This window comes from Paramisgurnus dabryanus, chromosome 2, assembly GCF_030506205.2.
Source record: "Paramisgurnus dabryanus chromosome 2, PD_genome_1.1, whole genome shotgun sequence".
NCBI classification, from domain to species: domain Eukaryota; kingdom Metazoa; phylum Chordata; class Actinopteri; order Cypriniformes; family Cobitidae; genus Paramisgurnus; species Paramisgurnus dabryanus.
This window is the reverse complement of record NC_133338.1, coordinates 24336719-24356248: the sequence shown is the minus strand read 5'-3', so window position 1 is coordinate 24356248 and position 19530 is coordinate 24336719. Positions and strand designations below refer to the sequence as shown.

Here is a 19530-nt window from a genome sequence, read left to right as displayed (position 1 = left end):
GGATAGATGGATGGGATAGATGGATGGGATGGATAGATAAATGGGATGGATTGATGGGCTGGACTGATGGATAGATGGGATTAAAGAATAGATGGGATGGATGAATAGATGAGAGAGAGAGAGAGAGAGAGAGAGAGAGAGAGAGAGAGAGAGAGAGAAAGAGAGAGCGAACGCAAGGTCATGCTGATTTCACAGAAAAAAACACAAAAGAAACACACAATGCACACAGGGATCAGCTGAGCTTGTGCTGGAGAAATAACATGCCGTCACTTTGCTACAGTACGTGTGGCAGACAGAAGCTAAGCCAATTACAGACGACTACAGGAATCTTACAACAGAGTTAATAGTGCTTTTTTCCATCACAAGCCACCTTAATCCACTTAAAGCTATACATACACTCACAAAACATAAAGGCACACACTCACGTATGACACAGACAGGGAAAAACGGAGAGTGAGAAAAAGAAAAGAAAGAGAGATGTGTGGGGAACATTTAACCCGACACACTGCTGAATGCTTTCAGATAAGCTCATGAGAAAACACAGAGGCAAATCATTAAGTGAACAAAAGGTTTTAACTCTTCAAGACCCCATGAAATCACTGCTCTCTTTTTTTTACTGTATTAACATATTTCTTATAAACAGGAAGTTGGACTGGGACATAGTCGAGGACTTATTATACCATTATTATATAAACCAACAGTATTTAGCTTACAGTTCAGCCATTGCCTATGATTTGCCACTTGCTATTACAAGTCAGAAAGAGATATCGATAATTGAAAGGGAATTTTATAAACAAATTTTAATCAAATCACGTCATCAAAATTTTTGCTTTATCTTTTTTGCAGAAGTGCATTAACGGAGAAACAGACATGCATTAAATACACAAAACTGTTTGAATTTCATGGGGTCTTAAACGCAAAATCATTTACACAAACCCATAGAGACATAACACAGCTCTGTTTGATGAGCACATTTAACACTTGTTCACACTAAGTCTGAATGACAAAAAAGTATATCAATTCTTCTACAATCTCTTCCAGCTCTAAATATATAAAACTACCTTTTTTAAAGATGTAGTGTGAACAAGCCTTTATTTTGGCAAATGGCTTTCTACACTGGAATCTGCACAATTAATGAGTTTGAATTCATGGAGGTCATTTTTTGTTTTTGTGGAAAAAAGTAATTCTACTTACATGCTACTATAATGACAAGAAATATTTAAATGTATATATAAGTGCAACATCTTTTGTTTGATGTGTGCCTAGTTTGTTTCCTGTTTTAGAAATGAGAGGAAATCATCTCTGTGCAACATGACTCCACTAGGCAGAAAGCTCTATCACCATTTAATAAAACAACATGTCATGCATATGCTTATGCATTATGGATACAGTCATTACACAGTTCACTGTGAGCATATATGCATGTATCCTCAGCATGTAAATGTTAGGCAGCAAGGAGTTATATGGTTAGTGTGGAGGTGCAGTGGAGGAAGTAAGAGATCGACTGACTGATAGGGTTTGTGTTGGTAAAGGGGTGGGTTTGTTAAGATGATGTGGAGGTTTATACGATGCTATTACACAGCGTTATGTTGGCAAGAACAGCACCTTAGGTGTATCTGTCTGTGTGTTACCCATTTAAGGCATCTAAATGGGTTTAAGGAAAGGTAACACATTATTAAGTGATGGACTTTGGATTGTGTGGGTTTGAATGAAATGGTTCTCTTAAAACCAAATCAAAGAGGCGTCACTAATCCGACTGAAATCCAGGATGACGTATGTTAACCTGGCACGATTCTGTCTTTCTGGGGATCAAAAGCTTGCCAGGCTGGGCATGCAGGTAACAGCCAACGGCATAGAAACCAAAATAGAGGCAGACTGACTGTGTGAGTGTGTGTGTTTGTGGTTGCATAACAGTGTATATTAGAGCAAATTTATGACTGATTTTGTTAGTGATCTAATCTGGAAGAACAAACTGTGTGTGTTTGAGTGTGTGTGTGTGTGAGTGTGTGTGTGTGTGTGTGTGTAAGACACACAAAAGGGTTTTCTACAATTTAAAACATACAAGAAAAACCTTTTTTCTCAGAGGAAAGGGTTTTTCTGTTCTTTGCATTTCTGAGATGTATAATCCGTAAAAAAAATGTGTGAGTGTGCGTTTAAATGTACCTGTCCTTCCCGTTCTGCACTCCCAAAGTTGCCCGCTCAGAAATAGGAGAGTTTCTGCTGCGGTTTGTGGTCGTGGACAGGATACTATTCTGAAATCACAAATATACACACAAGCCAACAATATTACAATCAACCAAAAATATCTGGATATTAAAAAAGGAGAATTTTCTGTGTATAGGCAAGAATGATACGATACATGGGTTGCGTTAGAATATGTTACGATGCAATATGCTATTGTGAAGCTTGGCAGTATGTTGGGCTTTTTGCTATTTTTTATATAATAGGATATAACATTAGGTAAGCTGTCATTTGGCGCTTTTCCATTGTGTAGTACCCCACAGTTTGGTTTAGTTTGGGTCAGCTTACTTTTGGGAGCTTTTCCATTGGGTGCAGTATGTAGTACCCGATACCTTTTTTAGTACCACCTCGGTTGGGGTTCCAAGCGATCCGAGCTGATACCAAACGTGAGGCGAAAACACCGTGGATCACTGATTTGTCTGAAAGAATCGTCACTGCTAGCGTCATCGCTATAATGTAAAGATTAGCTTTACCTCAGTGCTAGCTTGCGCTGTCTCAATCAAACATGTTGTCTTCTGTGCTCTGCTATTAGTTCCCAAACTCCCTTTTAGCGAAAAAAACATCCACCGGTTGAGAACCAGGAATACCATACAGTTTTTTTCCAGACTTGCAGTTTGTAACGGCACATTCACAACGCACGTGCATATTATATTTGAGTATGGACTTCAATGAGGCTCAGCGGAGCGTGTCGACTGACAACATCACCGGTGTTTGTAAAGAAACTGTCATATGATACAGAGGTAGTGATAAACACGATGTGCAAACATCTTTGTGGTGGTCGATTTTAATTTTGTGGCGGAATGAGAAATAAATGAATGTATGGGGATGTTTAGCATTTCAACAACGCTCTCACTTGTATGATACAGCAATAGGCAGCGCAAATATAACGACACGCAAAGTGTTACTAAACTCAATGGAAAAGCTAATCGAGCCAAAATGAGGTGAGCTGACCCGACCTGACCCAAACCAAATAATGGAGTACAAAGCAATGGAAAATGCCAATTGAGAACACACCACCATATGCAAACCGTAGCAAAAAAATGTGTTACGTGCCCCTATGCTAGTACTTCCTGTCAATGTTTAAAGGTGACATAGAATGATTGAACGGAGTATTTATCCTTCTGTGAAGTGACATGTAGACAAAAAAAGTTTTGTTTGGGTCTGTAATGCCTTAGAAGCTTCCTAAAAACCTCTCTCAGATAGCTCTATTAGGGTGGGGGATTTTAAACAAGTGGTTTTGCACCTATTTGGCTCCCCCTACTGGCTTAACTTGCAATCTCATTACTGATTGGCTGACTTTGCTGCCACTCAAAAAATGTAGCCAATTATTTTAAAGTGGAGGGGCAGTGAGATGCCTGTGATGTTATAAGCATCAGTTTTTCAGATTGGGCCGTTTTCTGGCTTGACATTTCAAAAAGAGGAATTTCTATAAGACTGAGATGTTTAGCATTTTTTGTATGTTCGTGATTGTGGGTAGACTACCATTATTCAACAAAGACAAGGTAAAAATGGGTTTTCATTCTCTGTCCCCTTTAAGTTCAGAGATAAGAAGAATGAATGGTCGGATGTTAATTTTTTAAACGAAACAACTGCCATGAGTCTTGAATAATGTACACAGCAATGAAAAATAAAATGACTTAAATTTCCTAATATAACTAAGGCCTAGTCCTTGATTAATCTAAACCCTGTCTGGGAAACCTCCCCAATTTCTTTTCCATTTGCATTTAGTATATCTAAAAATGTTTTTTTTTTAAAAAGTTAATAATAATCTTATTAACTAAAGGCATGTAAATCTATATTTCGAAACACAGTATTTGCATTTTGTATGGAGAACAAAAGAAAGTGTTAAGGCTATCTATAGACAAATATTTGCCTTTTTGCAAGAACAGAAACTCCAAGTCCACTTTGGTTTATGTAAACTACTCCAAGACGGAAATCTCTGTCGCATTTTCACAGAAATAACCAGAGAGGCCAAGAACACTGGGCATGCCAAACGTCCCTCGTTCAGACAGAGATCACTTCAACAGTGGGCAAGCCCTCCTTGCCATCTGCTGCTTGAGAAATATCAATGTGGAACACAAACCCTGCTATTAAAGTTGAAAAGCTTCCATAGTTCATAATGTAATGACATATTCCTCAAACATAGGGAAACTCCTGCAGCACACAATGTAAATTTGGTACTTCATTCGCTCTGTTGACAAGCCTGAGCGCACTACCGTGCTGTACTGTACATTGTTTAATTTCAGTTTGTTGAAGATCAACAACCGCTCTGTTTAGTTAGTACTCTACTCTAATTACATAGAATTAGGAAAAGAGACGAGCTGGATTCGAACCATAAGAGCGCTAACTGTACTCAAAAGACAACATTACATTTTGGCATTCCTTGATAATTTAATAGTTTATGTGCACCTAAAGTAAAAAACAATAAAGGGAGGAAATAATTAAGCATTAGTCACACATAAAACAATAATCTCATTCATACACAACACAACACAACACACTTACAGTGGAGGGTGTGGAGCTCTTTTTGCGTTCGCTGGAGATGACGGGACTGGGTGGAACTTTGGTGGAGCTATTTGAACCTTTCCTCCCAGAATCCTCAACTCCATGCTTGTTTTCTCCCTGAAACCGTTTCGAGTGTGAGCCTGAGAAGAACAACAGCAGAAGAATAAGAACGAGAGCGGGTGTGAAAATTATAAAAGGTCTTTTGAGGCATCTTTATCTACGCAGCTAATCAACGCACCCTGATCTGTCGATCTTCTGACCGGCTTCTGAGTGGACGACACGCTGCGCTGTACCTTATTAGGTGGAGATGGGGCGTTACTGTTTGTGAGGTCATTTCCTGGACGGGGCTTTAGTGACAAGGTGACACCCTCGTCAAGCTGCATAAGCACAAAGGAGTTTATAGCATGACAGGATATATAATCACAGTTTGGGGTACGCGTGTACATTTACACATGTGTATACCTCTGAATTCCTATAGTCAAGAAGCAGAAAGGTTGCCATGACTTCATCGTATTTTTGGTTGACGAGGGAGTCTTGTATTTCCTCTTGTAAGAAACCCATTTGAAGCATTATATCTGTGGGGGAAACACACGCAAGTTATACTAATGCTTAGTTAACTCTTTCCCCGCCAGCATTTAAAAAGTGTGGCCAGCCAGCGCCAGCATTTTTTATGATTTTTACAAAAGTTTTATGCTTTCCAGAATATGTTTTGCATTGGAGATCCGATTCAAAATGATGATGAAAACATCTAAAGAGTTTTTACTGCTTTTGAATCAGTATGTGCTTTAGTATTTTATAAGTTGGGTAAGAGCACCACCTAGTGCATAATAACGGAAATATAGATTGCCATAAAAACTCGTCTTTGGCAGGAAAGCGTTCTCTTAATTGACAAGATAACGTGGAAAGATTTAACATCATGAACATAAACTGAATGTTTAGAGCGATAAGTGGCATACACACACCTGTTCTCCTGGGGTCTTTGTAGTCAGGTTGGGGTTCAATAAAGGGCTTCAGCTCGTCTTCCTCGTGACCTACATTCATCCAGCGATCCCTCATGATCTGCTGCTGAGCCAAACACACAAAGAAAAACCAGACAAAATGTGATTATTTTCAATAATCAGTGTAAGGACTAAATTGTGGTAAGATGTTTACATGACTGGAGCTGACCTCTTCACTCCTGTTTAAATACAGCTTTTATTTTCGGATTATTCGCTAATGATTGTGGTTATTATTCACACATAACACAATGATGAACTCACATATATTTGTCCACTGGTTTAATTTACTTACGTTTAATGACAAATGCGTTCTTATGGACGCATTTCGTTATTTGATGCCGTGATGAAGACAGACATATTATTATTACAGTGTCTGTAATAGTTTGACACGCTGCTATTATTTAAGCTGTTTCTAGATGAAGGCAGACTGCTGATAGGAAGTCGTATTGACAAAATTCAGGGAAAACTTCCTAAAGTCAAGTTTATCGATGCGATTGAAGTGTTTACAGGGGCGAATAGTGTGATTAAAAGCGGCGTACCCACCTGTTTTAATACAATTTTGAGCTTAAAGGGATAGTTATATAATGTCATTATTGACTCACCCTCATGTCGTTCCAAACTCTTAAGACCTCCTTTCATCTTCGGAACACAGTTTAAGATATGTTATATTTAGTCTGAGAGCTTGTTGACCCTTCATTAAAAATCTACGTACGGTATACTGTCCATGTCCAGAAAAGTAATAAAAACATATCAAAGTAGTCCATGTGACATCAGTGGGTCAGTAAGAATGTGTTGAAGCATCGAAAATACATGCGCAAGACTAAAGTCACGTGACTGCAGTGACGCGGACGACATGTTATCCTCAGACATGTTTGCGAAGTTTGTTTTATTCAAACTTACAGCGTGCATCTCCCTCAGACTGTAAACGAAGCCTGGGCGCACAAAAAAGCAGAAAAACAGATGGGGCGCACCAGATAACACGTCAGCCACATCGTACATCATCTGAAAATGTATTTTCGATGCTTCAACACATTCTAACTGACCCACTGATGTCACACCGACTACTTTGATGATGTTTTTATTACCTTTCTGGACATGGACAGTATACCGTAACCGTACGTAAATTTTCAATGAAGGGTCAGCAAGCTCTCGGACTAAATATAAAACATCTTAAACTGTGTTGGAGTTTGGAACGACATGAGGGTGAGTCAATAATGACATTATTTTCATTTTTGGGTGAACTATCCCTTTAAATCGCATTATTTTTTATCAAAGTATTGTGTTAACATGAGGTAAAGTATAATCGCAATGTTGAAAAAATAAATAAAATCCCATTATGAAGGTGCATGTAAACGTGGTCATCGTTAGTCACCACATCATCATATTGGAAATTTTATGTGGCCGGGGGTTAAACACTGGGCTGGTACTTGCAAAGATGCAGGTTTGAATAACCCAATACCTATGAGCAAGACACCTAACAAAAGGCTGCTCTTAGGGGACCGTACACACATCTAAATTAAGCTCACCTCCAAACTTCCCCTCTTGGTGGGGTTGAGAATGAGGAACTTCTTCAGCAGGTTCTCACAATCTGTGGACATGTAGAAGGGAATTCTGTACTTTCCTCTCAACACGCGTTCCCGCAACTCCTGCCTCAGAGAAAGAAAACAATGAGTGACGACAATAATGCTGATGCAAAGCGAAACAAAATCAAACAAATGAAAGCAAAATGACTGTAGAAACACACCAAAAACAGCCACATCCTTTTTACTCCACCTCACCTTTAAGTTCTGTCCATCGAAAGGGAGCGAGCCACTGACTAGCGTGTACAGTATTACTCCGAGACTCCACACGTCCACTTCCGGTCCGTCATACTTTTTGCCCTGGAAGAGTTCGGGGGCGGCATATGGCGGACTCCCGCAGAACGTGTCCAACTTGTTGCCCATCGTGAACTCGTTACTGAAGCCAAAGTCAGCAATCTTAATGTTCATGTCCGCATCGAGCAAAAGGTTCTCAGCCTGAGGAAGACAGAATAAGGGAATGGAGTGATTATGATAAAAACTGCATTTAAAAGTCCAGCAAAGCTTTGAATAAGAGCAGACACTTGATATAAAGTATGAGAAACATACAGAATCATCTTTCACATTCACACACAATCAGCAACACCCACATGACCCACATCTGGCTTTTATCTTCAAACACTGACTATCAGAATTGCCTCTTTCTCTTCTTCATGTGTGTCTATCCAACTTTCCTAATGAGTTTTCTTATGCCTGTGTGTGTTTGTGTCAAGTCTCGCCCTCTGTGCTGCCACTCAACATCTACACACCAACTTTAGCCACACAGGAAGGCCGTGTTGCCTAGCAACAGATTCGGGGTGCTAAATGGGCTCAGTTTGCAGAGTTAAATATTACTCAGCCAACAGAGCCAAACTTTTACAAGCACATACACACATACAGAGCAACAAAGAAACAGATGAGGCATGAGCAGAGCATATAATCGCACTCTTACACCAAGGCTCTCTACCCCAACACCTCCCCAGAGGGATGTTGCGGTAGACCAAAAGACAATGCTCATATCGTGATTACAGCAAATGTGCATGATGACCACTGAGTTGGTAAATTATCAGAGTGATCAAATTCTAATCAGAATTAATGTGACACTGCACAGACAAATCAGCGGGCGTATGAATGCTAATAACATGAGATTAGACCGCACTGTATGTGCCAATCGGTCTGCAATGCGACCGTAATAGTGGAACTGGCCGTAATTTATTAAAAATAACATTTAAACGTTTTGAAATGTTATTTTAAATAAAGTTTAGGTCCTCCCTGAAATTCATTTAGCTGTGCCTGTCTTTGATGAATATATTATACATCTGTCTGTTCAAAATGTCATGTCAGAGGTTTTCCAAATCATATCACAGACCTTTTGAAATACTTTGTTGTTTGTAGACATGCAACACTGACCGGCAAATTTGATCCTAAAGGGTCGTTCACATAATAAGTTAACTATAATAACTAATATACCGTCCACATCATAAGATGATAACTTAAAGGAACAGTATGTAAGAAATGTATATCAATTAATCATAAAATGGCCCTGATATTAAGAAATCATTTTTATTTCAAATTATATCACTGACAACAGTGGTCCGGCCAGGATATTGTCATTTAAAAAGTGGAGTTGCAGCCCTCAACTGATGTTTATGTTGTCATGTTGTGTATTGGCCACCAGTTGTGTGATTGCAGTACCAGTTTTGGCCACAATCCTACATACTGTTCCTTTAATACTAATTCGCTTTTGCGGGAATCACTTGCCTTTAATGGCATTAACTAATATTGCATATTTCTTGTAATAAAAAACGCTTGTAGTTAACGTCATTAAAGGAAAACACCACCATTTTTCAATATTTTACTATGTTCTTACCCCAACTTAGACAAATTAATACATACCTATCTTTATTCAATGTGTGCACTTAATCTTTGTACAGCGCACTGTGAATGTGTTAGCATTTAGCCTACCCCATTCATTCCTTAGGATCCAAACAGAGATGAATTTAGCCATCAAACACTTCCATGGTTTCCATATTTAAAGACTGTTACTTGAGTAGTTACACGAGTAAGTATGGTGGCACAAAATAAAAAGTGGCGATTTATTAAGTGGATAAAAATTAGAACTATATTGTATGGTGGACGAGGACTTAGGCTGCTTCTCAAAATGTGTTCTTCAGCAATCTTGCCTCCTTGTGTCCTCGCTCCACGTCATCATTAACCGGCGAAGTTCTATTCCAATTCTCAAGAAGGCAAGTACAAAGGACGCATAAAAATACCCGGATGTGTTCTTGATATCGAGGATGCATCGAGCGCAGACTTGCGCGCTGAAATCTGGAGAGGTCAGGTGACCAACAGGAAGATCACACACATCTCAATTCTCACAAGTGCGTTCTGTGTTCTCGCGACCTTCTGAGTTCGTTCTTCCGAGGCTGCCTGGCTAGACCAATCTTCACGAGAACGCAAGTCCGTTCTTTGCGTTTTTGGAATTGAGAAACAGCCTTTGTTTGCAGCACTTCGACCTCTGCCTGCAGTAACATCATCAATCCTAATACAGAAATTTGAGCGAGAGGGGGAGTAGTTTAACTCTTTCCCCGCCATTGACAAGATATCTCGTCAATCTGCAATACCGCAATTACAACTTATAAAAACCCTAGGGCAAACAGCTGTATGTCCGTGTATGTTTTAAAGATCGCTCTGCATCTGATCTCTATCAAAAGTCCTTCACAAAAATGGAATTATCTCAGCTTTTTGCTCAAAATTTGGTGTTTTTGATGAAACCTACACATATTTGAGAGGTGATTACAAGAGAACACATGAAGGTAGGATGAAACAGATTTTTTTGTTTGAAAGCAGAGGGTCTGTTCTTTTATTTCATATATTATATGTTTATATATTTAAAAAGGAGCATTTTCTGGAAGGCATTAAACTTTTGTGAAAATCATGAAAAATGCTGGCGGTGAAAGAGTTAATAGTAAGATTAAGTGCACGGATTGAAAAACGATATGTATTAATTAATCTAAGTTGAGGTAAGAACATAGTAAAATATTGAAAAACGCTGGTGTCAATTTATCGTTCACCAGGTGGAAAAAACAATTCGCCCAGAAAGTTATCACAACAATATCGTTCCTTGTATCTTTATCATTGTAGTTGTGGTGTGAACTCCTCTATTCTCTTTAATATGAAACGATTTTGAAAACTATATTTTTATAGTTACATTTATTGTTATAATGTGAACGGCCCTTTACTGAATACTTTATAAAATATATAGTAAGCAAGGTTTTTTTACAGAAAACCCCTCAAGAAAATGTATGCTTAACTACATGTTGAATCAGACAGACAAAACAAAGTAACAGTTCTCTGTTCATTTTCGAACATGTTAAAAAGGAACATCAGTGTTTCAGACTGATTCATGAGTCTTCTTGGTTGTTTCATTTAAAGGAACCAGCTAATAGAGGGTATCAGTTTGCAACTGGAAGTGTCCTCACACTCTTATGGCACACAAACAACAAGAACAATGCAATCTAAAGATGCATGAATGTGCAAAATAAACCCAATTACACAACATGCACCGGCAACAATTACCCTGGACATCAACAGATTCATAAGCTCAAATTGTGTTAAAACAACTTTTTCAAGGTCACCTCAGCTAGTGTGCATGTCTACAGGTTGGCAAGCATCTCGCAACACTCTGCACACAGTCTTTATCTGTTGATAAAAGGTTCTATTTACTAGAAGGCGGGACTTCAATCGCTAGCATAGCCACATTGAACGTTGCATTTCCCCCATTCATATTAATAGAAGTGCCTATTCTAGTTATATCTATCATCTTTGCTCAGCTAGAAAATATATTTTGCCTGTGGTGCTGGTGTGAAAAATCAACCAAACTGAAACTTTTCAAGAGAAATACAATATTAAGCCAGCAATCCAACCCTTAAACTGCAGAAACCTCTGCAGTTATACTATAAAGGTGTGGTCTAAAAACACACACACACACACACTCTTCTTTTATTTGGATCCACATATTAAACAACAAACACGGTATCCAAATACCAGGGTAAATCATAGTTTAATCTGTGAATATTCGATAAGTGCTTCATTATTTGCGGTTCTCCTATCAAAGTCATTATATCAAACATTGCCATCTTCAGCACTGTAGGTGCCATTACTTAGAATAGACAAATAGGCATGTGTAAAAAAGAGAAATACACACGATCGGACAATGCATGTTTTTTAAGGAGGCTGAATGTCCTGAGAGGGGTGGAGGAGAATTACAGCAATCGACAGATCTACCATAACAACTGTGTGCCTGTATAGAGCCCCTATATACACTCACCTTGAGATCTCTATGCACAATGCACTTCTGATGGCAATACTGCACAGCTGACACAATCTAGAGAGATAAAAACAGAAGGTGTGGTGAGTAAGGTAATACTGATCGCTCATGGGAGCTGGCACTCATTGATAGAGTTGCCCTATATACAGTAAGTAATGACACACACACTTTCCTACTAGCACAGTGAACCATAGCACCACTATATATGTATGTTACACACAGTATATATACACAACAGAGATATGGAAATGTGCGGTCATAAAATAATTTCACAAGTTGAAGACCACATAAAAATGTAAGAAATGTATTTTAAACCTGGAAATTAAGTTTTAGGCTTATGCAGATTTTAAAACAAAAAGTTATCCAAACAAAAATAGTAGTTCTTCACTACTTCCAGGTCACTACAAATAGGCAATAAACATGTTGACCATGCTTAGTGACATTTTACAAAATGTCAGATATCTTTATTTCCTTAGTAACATGCAATATGCTCTTAAAAAGATGTCTTTACAGAACATAGATCATCACTTTGCACATCACAAATATGCAACTAGTGGAAAACAATTTATGCCATCTTCTCCATTAGACTTTTAACTCACATATATACAATATACGATGCAACGTCTTATATTTTTGTTCCTTTACTGTAGTACATGTGAGCTTTGACACGTGCGCCCACCCTTACCTGTCTAAATTTGGCACGCGCTTCCTTTTCTTTCATCCTCCCGTGAGCAACGAGGTAATCGAACACCTCACCTTAAAAATGGAAGAGGGGAACCCAGCAAAAGAGCAGAACATGTTAAAGAGGAAGTTACAGGTGAAGGTGATGCGTTAAGAAAAGGGGAACAGAAAGATAAGAGGACAAAGAACAAAAGAGAAAAAGGAAGAAAGGACATTACATTAATTCAAACCGGTTGTGAAGAGAACACTTGTCAATTCTTGATTTGATTGACAGCTGACAGTTCACATTCTCGTCGGCCACTCACCTCCGCTGGCGTATTCCATAACTAAATACAGGGTCTTCTCCGTCTCGATCACCTCAAATAACTTCACTAAAGAGAGAAAGAGACAAATCAGATCTATAGACACCTGAATGTGAACATGAAGTCTACATTTTCAGCACACACACACGCACACGCGCACACATATACCAATTTAGGTGCCTCAGTGTTTTAAAAAAGTATGGAAATTCACTAAAACTGTGTGAAATGTTAACACGTTTATTTGTTTAACTTATCTTAAAATATATCACATAATCAAAACGATTGTAATGCAATAAATTATTTAAGGATAGGCCTAGGATAATAGTTCACGTCACATTCACTTAAATAGACTGCCTGAATTATTCATCACATTTGAAAAATAAAGAAAGACGTCTGTAGTGGTAAAACAAATCCAAAACTAAAGTGACAAAAACTAAATAAGATCTGTTCTTGGACCTTCCATAAAAAACAGCATTATTACTCCATAGGAAAAAACTAAACATTATGAATGAAAGCAACAGTGATAAATAATGTACATCTCAAAGCGCTACAGGCTTTGCTCTAAATGCTATAAAACATAATATCTGTCTCTTGCAGCCGAGCAGATCTTAACCAGAATTTATTCCTAAATATAACAAAATGTACAAACTGATTCCGAAATTTATGTTTTACAAAAACAAACCTATAAATGCACACAACAGTCCTAAAGGAAGAATATGACATACCGTATATGCTTCTAATCCAAACTAACATATGGCCATAATAAAAAACAATTAAAGAAATGAACTTGATTTCATTAAACACAGTGCATTTATTCAAAACAGGCCACTGCTGCTTTGACATTAATGCAGTGAATAAAATACATAATCTCATGCGTGTCATCATTGAAAGATCAAGGAGTGTTTAAGATCAATCAGCTCTGTGTGTGTGTGTGTGACACCAGCATAGCTACACTCGACTGTTAAACAAAGAGAGCAAAGGCTCTGAATCACGACTGATTCCTTTATCCATCGCTTTATCCTCAAAGGGGGCAGGTCTCTCCTTTTATATTTCAGCTCTGTACTTTGATATTTATGAGCACAAGCTGAGCGTTAATGAGCTTGCGCTTCCATCAAGACCGCCGACACAGCACGAGCGAGCACACACACATTTAGTTCATCAGCATTATTTTACTCATGTGTAGGTTGTCTCCTGTGAGTGATGGCATATTAGCACACATCAAACGTTTCAACCTTCAGAAATGCTGACGTCTGCGATTTCGACAGGCTGATGTAATCTTTAATTTGACAATACCAATACCAGACCGCTGAGCCAAAATACTGACATAATACAACAGATTATACCAGGAAGCAGCCGGTTTGGCTTGCGGGCGGCACTCACCGATGTTTGGGTGATTCAGAAGTTTCATGATTCTCACTTCTCTGAAAAGCTGTGAAAATAAAATGAAGAAAATTTGAGAAGATCATAATACATGGAAAAGAGCCCATTAATCTGATTTCCGTGTAGGTACAACATAATTAAGGCAGTTATTCATAACTGAAATCAAGCCCCATTTCAAATGAGATAATGTGACTAATAATTCTAAATGAACGTACAAAAATAAAATATGTTAACATATAGATTTAATTTCTTATTATTACTGCTTTGGGAAATGTTTGCCTTAATTTGATAATGCAAGGAGAGAACAGTCAAGTACAGGGTGGAGGGAGGAGTACAGGATCACAAAGGACCTCAAGACAGGATTCGAACTTGGGTTGCGCCATATGTCAGAGCACTGCCCACTAAACCATCGGCTCAGATCACTTTTGTGATTTTTAAAACTGACCATAACTTCTGAGCAGGCTGTCTTAAAGCACCAGCATCCTTGTTCACACTTGCTTGTTCTTTTCTTTATTTTAACGCCATGCCAGCTTCTATGGCTATGGCGAGAGTTGTGTTTAAAAAAGTTGTTTGAGATGAATTTTTTCTAAAAACTGTAAAACTTAATTTGCATTGACTTGGTAAAATATTTTTCAAATGTATCAATAGAAAAAATAGGCTTGATTGCAAATGCAAAAGTACCGAGTGGATCAGAGACGAGTGCATTTGTTGATAAATTGAAGAGTTCATCAAAAGTGAAATAGTCGTTATTTATTTAGCATTAATTATTCATATATTAATGTTGGGTGTAGAGCCTGACCGATAAAGGATTTTGAAGGCCGATACTAGGGCTGCACGATGTGAGGAAAAGTTGCGATGTGCGGTGACATTGTTTAATGTTGCGATGACGATGTGAGTTGGGATAAATATTTTATATTTTTTCATGTTTTAGGGGCCATTCACATGTCGCGCCTAAAAACGCGTGGAAAACGCTAGACACGTAGGTTATTGTCACATGACCTGCACGCTGCGCTTGTGTCATTCTGAAAAGTTAAAATGTTTTTGAACAGCCTGGAAAAAACGAGCGCGTCGCACCGTGTGCGAGTCGCGACTGCGGCGCTTCCAGAGCGCACATACTGCGCGCCTACATTTGAAATAATGAACTTGAGCGCGCAATAGACGCAATATGTGAATCACCGCTTCCACAGTACCTGTGTTTGTGGCGTCATCTCTCCTAATTCCAAAATAATTTCATGATATAGCTGAAGTGCTGTTCCTTTTCACCACAAGGTCTGACAACACATTTTCCTCACTCTTCTCTCCTTCCTCCGCCATCGTTTTTGCTAGCAGGCACAGCGTCGCAACTGACACCTCACAAATCAATCTGACCGTAGCTGACTTGGGGGTTCCCCTGATTGGCCTAATAGCATGAACGCGCAAACCATGTCTTCAGGAGTAAACGTGATAGGTCAAACGTTATTACATGCGCTTACAGTTTTCCCTTCATTCATCGCGTCAAGGTTGTCTGTTGCGATGTGTTCATCGCGTGAGATGATATCGCGATGACAATGAAAAGTCGATGTATTGTTCAGCCCTAGCGGATACCGATATAAATGTTTGTTGGTTTTTAAATCCAATATTCCGATATATCGGCCGATGTTTTTATTTCAGAAACGCGCAACAAAACATTAACAGATTTCCCTAACATTAGTTATTTTTAGTTATTTATGAGTTTTAACTAAAATAATATGATGATTTTTTTATTGTCAGAACAGAGGAACATCAAAATATATTAAAGTTCTGATAAATAAAATGTATAAAAATACAAACTTAAGATATGACACGTAAAGGCCTTTGAACAAAAACACAAAAACAACAACAACCAAATCAAAGTTACCAGTTTTAAAAGACTTGGTTTATTAATATAACTTTGAATAGGACTGGAAACTAATTCTGTTAAGTTCTGATAAATAACAACAACAGCAAAATATAAATTGCTGATCACTTGACTCAGGCAGTGGCTAGACACTTAAATCTGGACCCCACCAGCAGCTACTGGTTCAGAGCGCTCTGTAAAAAACACCAACAGTGAGGAAATCTAATGAAGGCTGTTTTGTCCGTTTTTTTTTTTTTATATTCATTTATCGTCCATTATGAATGCCGATACCGATAGTTTGGAAAATGCCCGATATCGGCCTGCCGATATATCGGTCGGGCTCTAGTTGAGTGCCTTTATTGAATTAACGAAATACTGCAGATTTGCATTTTTAAGTCTGCATTTCCATTGTGTTTTGTGTACCATCATCCATCTCAATTGCTAAAACTAAGGGCGCACTCACACTATCCAAACCAATTCGCGCAAGGATGCGTTTGACCCCCAAAACCTGGTTTGTTTGATTAGTGTGATCGCTCTGTACAGCACCCTGGTTAATTGGTTAATCGCCCTGGCCGGGTTGCAGTGGTGGGCTCGAGCGCGGTTTACTTGGGCAATAGGAGAGATGTCAATAAACGACTCTCAATAAAAAATACAGACTTAACATTATAATGGGCTCCAGTGTTAAGAGAGCGCTTTAATTCCTGCTTCGTTCAAAACAATTGGATCCTAATGACATAGCCTGGGCTATAAACGATAAAAGTACAGTGTGAGTGCATGCTTATGGGGGAGTAGGGAGGGGAGAAACAATCGCACTGGGGCATGATTTGGTTTGGAGTGAGAGTGCGCCTTTACAGTAACACATTTTATGTTCTTACTTTAACAGTAACACATTATGGGGTGGTTTCCCAGACAGGGAATAAATTGCATGTTTAAGCTGTCTTAATAAAAAAAAAACCACCTTGCACTGATGTATCTCAACATATATCAGTGCCATTGTTTTGTCTCTTTGTAAGGTTTGTTTGGAAAAACGGCTTAAAATGTCCTAGTATAACTAAGGCCTTGTCCTGGATTAATCTAAATACTGTCCGGGAAACCGCCCCTTTATGTTCTTACTTTAAAAATGAAATGAATGCATCAACATGAACACATAAATAATCATCAATTCAATATTGTAAACTGACACCCTAACTAAAACCGGTGCAATAAATTATGGGAAATCAATATCTAAGCATTTTATTATTTTGTGCTTTCATAATACGTCACGCTTCACTGTTCCCTCACAAAAGCTCATGCACCGCAACAACCTGTGATTACATATTAACATTACAGGACATACTGTACATCACATTAACATTTTGCCAAAAGCAATAGCAGTGATGCAGTAGCTACGTTTTTGTAATGTCCTCTGTGATTCTGCAAGAGCACAAAAATCTGCCGATGTATTTAAAGTTACATGGTGACTTTCAGTAATGGGGTGTGTGTGTGTGTGTGTGTGTGTGTGTGTGTGTGTGTGTGTGTGTGTGTGTGTGTGTGTGTGTGTGTGTGTGTGTGTGTGTGCGTGCATGTGTGGGGGTTTGGGTAAAGGAGAACCCATTCATTTCAGTCAGAGGAAATCCTTTAGCCTCTCTTCCTGTAATTATCCTGCTCCCCAGACAAATATAAAGATAAAGAAAAAAGATCTGCAGACTCACTTTTTGAAGACTAGAGGAGTTGAGCTGTGTCTTGTCTATGATTTTCACCGCTACCTACGAACAAACAACACAAATAAATTTTTCACATGGCACAAAGTTCACAATTTTATAAATTATTCTGATTTATCCAACTATAAATGAAGACTGGGCTACAAATGCAAAATGTGCATTTGTTGCTGCAGTGGTTCCTATAATCTTATAAATTACCTTATGGCTAATATACTCATATTGAAAGCCAAAAAACTAGGTCTAGTTACCTCTTTACCAGTGAGGACATGTCGGGCTAGTTTAACCTTGGCAAAGTTACCCTTGCCAATAGTCTTCAGCAGTCTGTAATTGCCTATGTGGGGCTGCTCATCAGTCGTTGTCGGAACCGAACTCCGATTGCGCGGGACGCTAGAACGCCCCCCTCCTTTGGCATCAGAATGGGTCTGTAAAAAGAGGGGATCCAGAAGTCAGATATACAAACATATGGTATGATGACATGACAATCTTAAATTAATCGTTGGTCTGAAAAGGGGGGGGAAGACTTTTGAGCAACAGGATCTGACAAACAACATCAAAAGACACTTTTATTCAACCACATCACCCACACTCTCACACATACACACCCCCTCACATACCCATAAATGCTTCACAAGAGTTCTTCAGGAAAATATGGCTATATTCACACAACAGCAGAATATATGGAGTGTTAAATACAGTTATGTTCACACACAGTCCAGTTACAAAAAACACAAAATGGGCAACCGAATTCTCAAACCCAAGCAACTACCTAAAATAAAGCATAACTGAAAACTAGTAATCGGTCCTATACAATTTGCATTCAAATCTACAGTTTATGTACAGGGCTGATGCAAGCATGATGTTAAGGACAAACGCCCATTTTCAGTTGTTGGTATGAAGACTTCCTGTTGTTATATTGTTGTCATATTTTCTGTAGTCACTGTCTGTCAGTATACTTGTAGACATAAAGACAGTATTCATTCTGCTTCTGTTTGCTGTAATATACACAACACAATTTGAGAAGCCCTCTCTTTAGTAAATATGCCTGTCAATCTTAAACACAGGCTATGTAAATGTAGCCTATGAATAGCAGTTGACTGAATTAAAGGCAGACAACTGTAGCTTTCTACAGTCTACAGTTTACAGCTTAGAAATGATACAATGTTGTGCTGCTTGAACTTTCTCAATGATCCTCCTTTATTCTCAAACTCTGACACAGCACAAAAACACAACACACACTTATTAATCTTTTTCATTGAAGCAAGCTATTACTATTGCTCATATCCAACTAAGTATTAAACTTGGTGCTTAAATGGCTCTGCCAAAATTTGTGATACTGTAAATTGTGTAACATCAGGGAAATGTATGTTATTACTTTTTAAAGGTTTCAAAAAAGGGTCTCAAAACATGTCTAGGTACCATTTGAGAGTATCTGGTGGGCTTTTTGTAATCTAGAAGCTGTATTGCTATGCACTTACATTTTAACAGCTACATAGCAAGACCATGGCAACCACCAACAAAACCCCAGCAACAACGTACTGGATTTTGGATGCAGCACCACCTACATTTTCTTTATAAAATATAAAAATAATTGCAGTTAAATCTTATATTTGGCTTTTTCAGTAGGGATGCTCTGAACAAGAATTTTGAAGCTGACAGCGAGTACCGATTTGTTGCCTTTGTGATCGGCCGATACCAATGCCAATACCGATTCTTTAAGCTGATATGCAAGGTCTTTGATGACTATAACTAACTGTTAAAAATGTTTCTATATAAAGTAATACCACAGATGTTGCCTTTGTTATATTACTTGCAACTAACTAGGTATATATTATTGTTTTAATAGAGAATCAAATAAATTAGCACAACAAATATTTCTTCTGCAAAGAGAAATTTTTTATACGTTTAAAAAGGCGTATGTCTGTTAAAAGTGATGAGAATAAAACACTTAACAGTCTTAACTGTATGAATAAATATACACACAT

The 19530-nt window shown here is 38.3% G+C and overlaps 1 protein-coding gene across 8 annotated transcripts in view; it reads right to left on the bottom strand.

Moving 5' to 3' along the window:
• mark2b (MAP/microtubule affinity-regulating kinase 2b) overlaps positions 1-19530 on the bottom strand; it is a 63445-nt gene that overhangs the window by 17890 nt on the left and 26025 nt on the right. For 6 of the 8 annotated variants that reach the window (XM_065248742.1, XM_065248746.1, XM_065248745.1 and 3 more), the window contains exons 2-14: positions 17797-17970; positions 17540-17593; positions 13994-14042; positions 12617-12682; positions 12316-12386; positions 11631-11687; positions 7523-7759; positions 7271-7390; positions 5709-5811; positions 5209-5321; positions 4985-5123; positions 4747-4886; positions 2164-2252 (exon numbers count right to left, since the gene is read on the bottom strand). In XM_065248742.1, the coding sequence (XP_065104814.1) occupies positions 2164-2252; positions 4747-4886; positions 4985-5123; positions 5209-5321; positions 5709-5811; positions 7271-7390; positions 7523-7759; positions 11631-11687; positions 12316-12386; positions 12617-12682; positions 13994-14042; positions 17540-17593; positions 17797-17970 (1412 nt within the window). The remainder of the gene's footprint in view (positions 1-2163; positions 2253-4746; positions 4887-4984; positions 5124-5208; positions 5322-5708; positions 5812-7270; positions 7391-7522; positions 7760-11630; positions 11688-12315; positions 12387-12616; positions 12683-13993; positions 14043-17539; positions 17594-17796; positions 17971-19530) is intronic. The other 2 variants (XM_065248743.1, XM_065248750.1) reach the window with 1 other exon arrangement.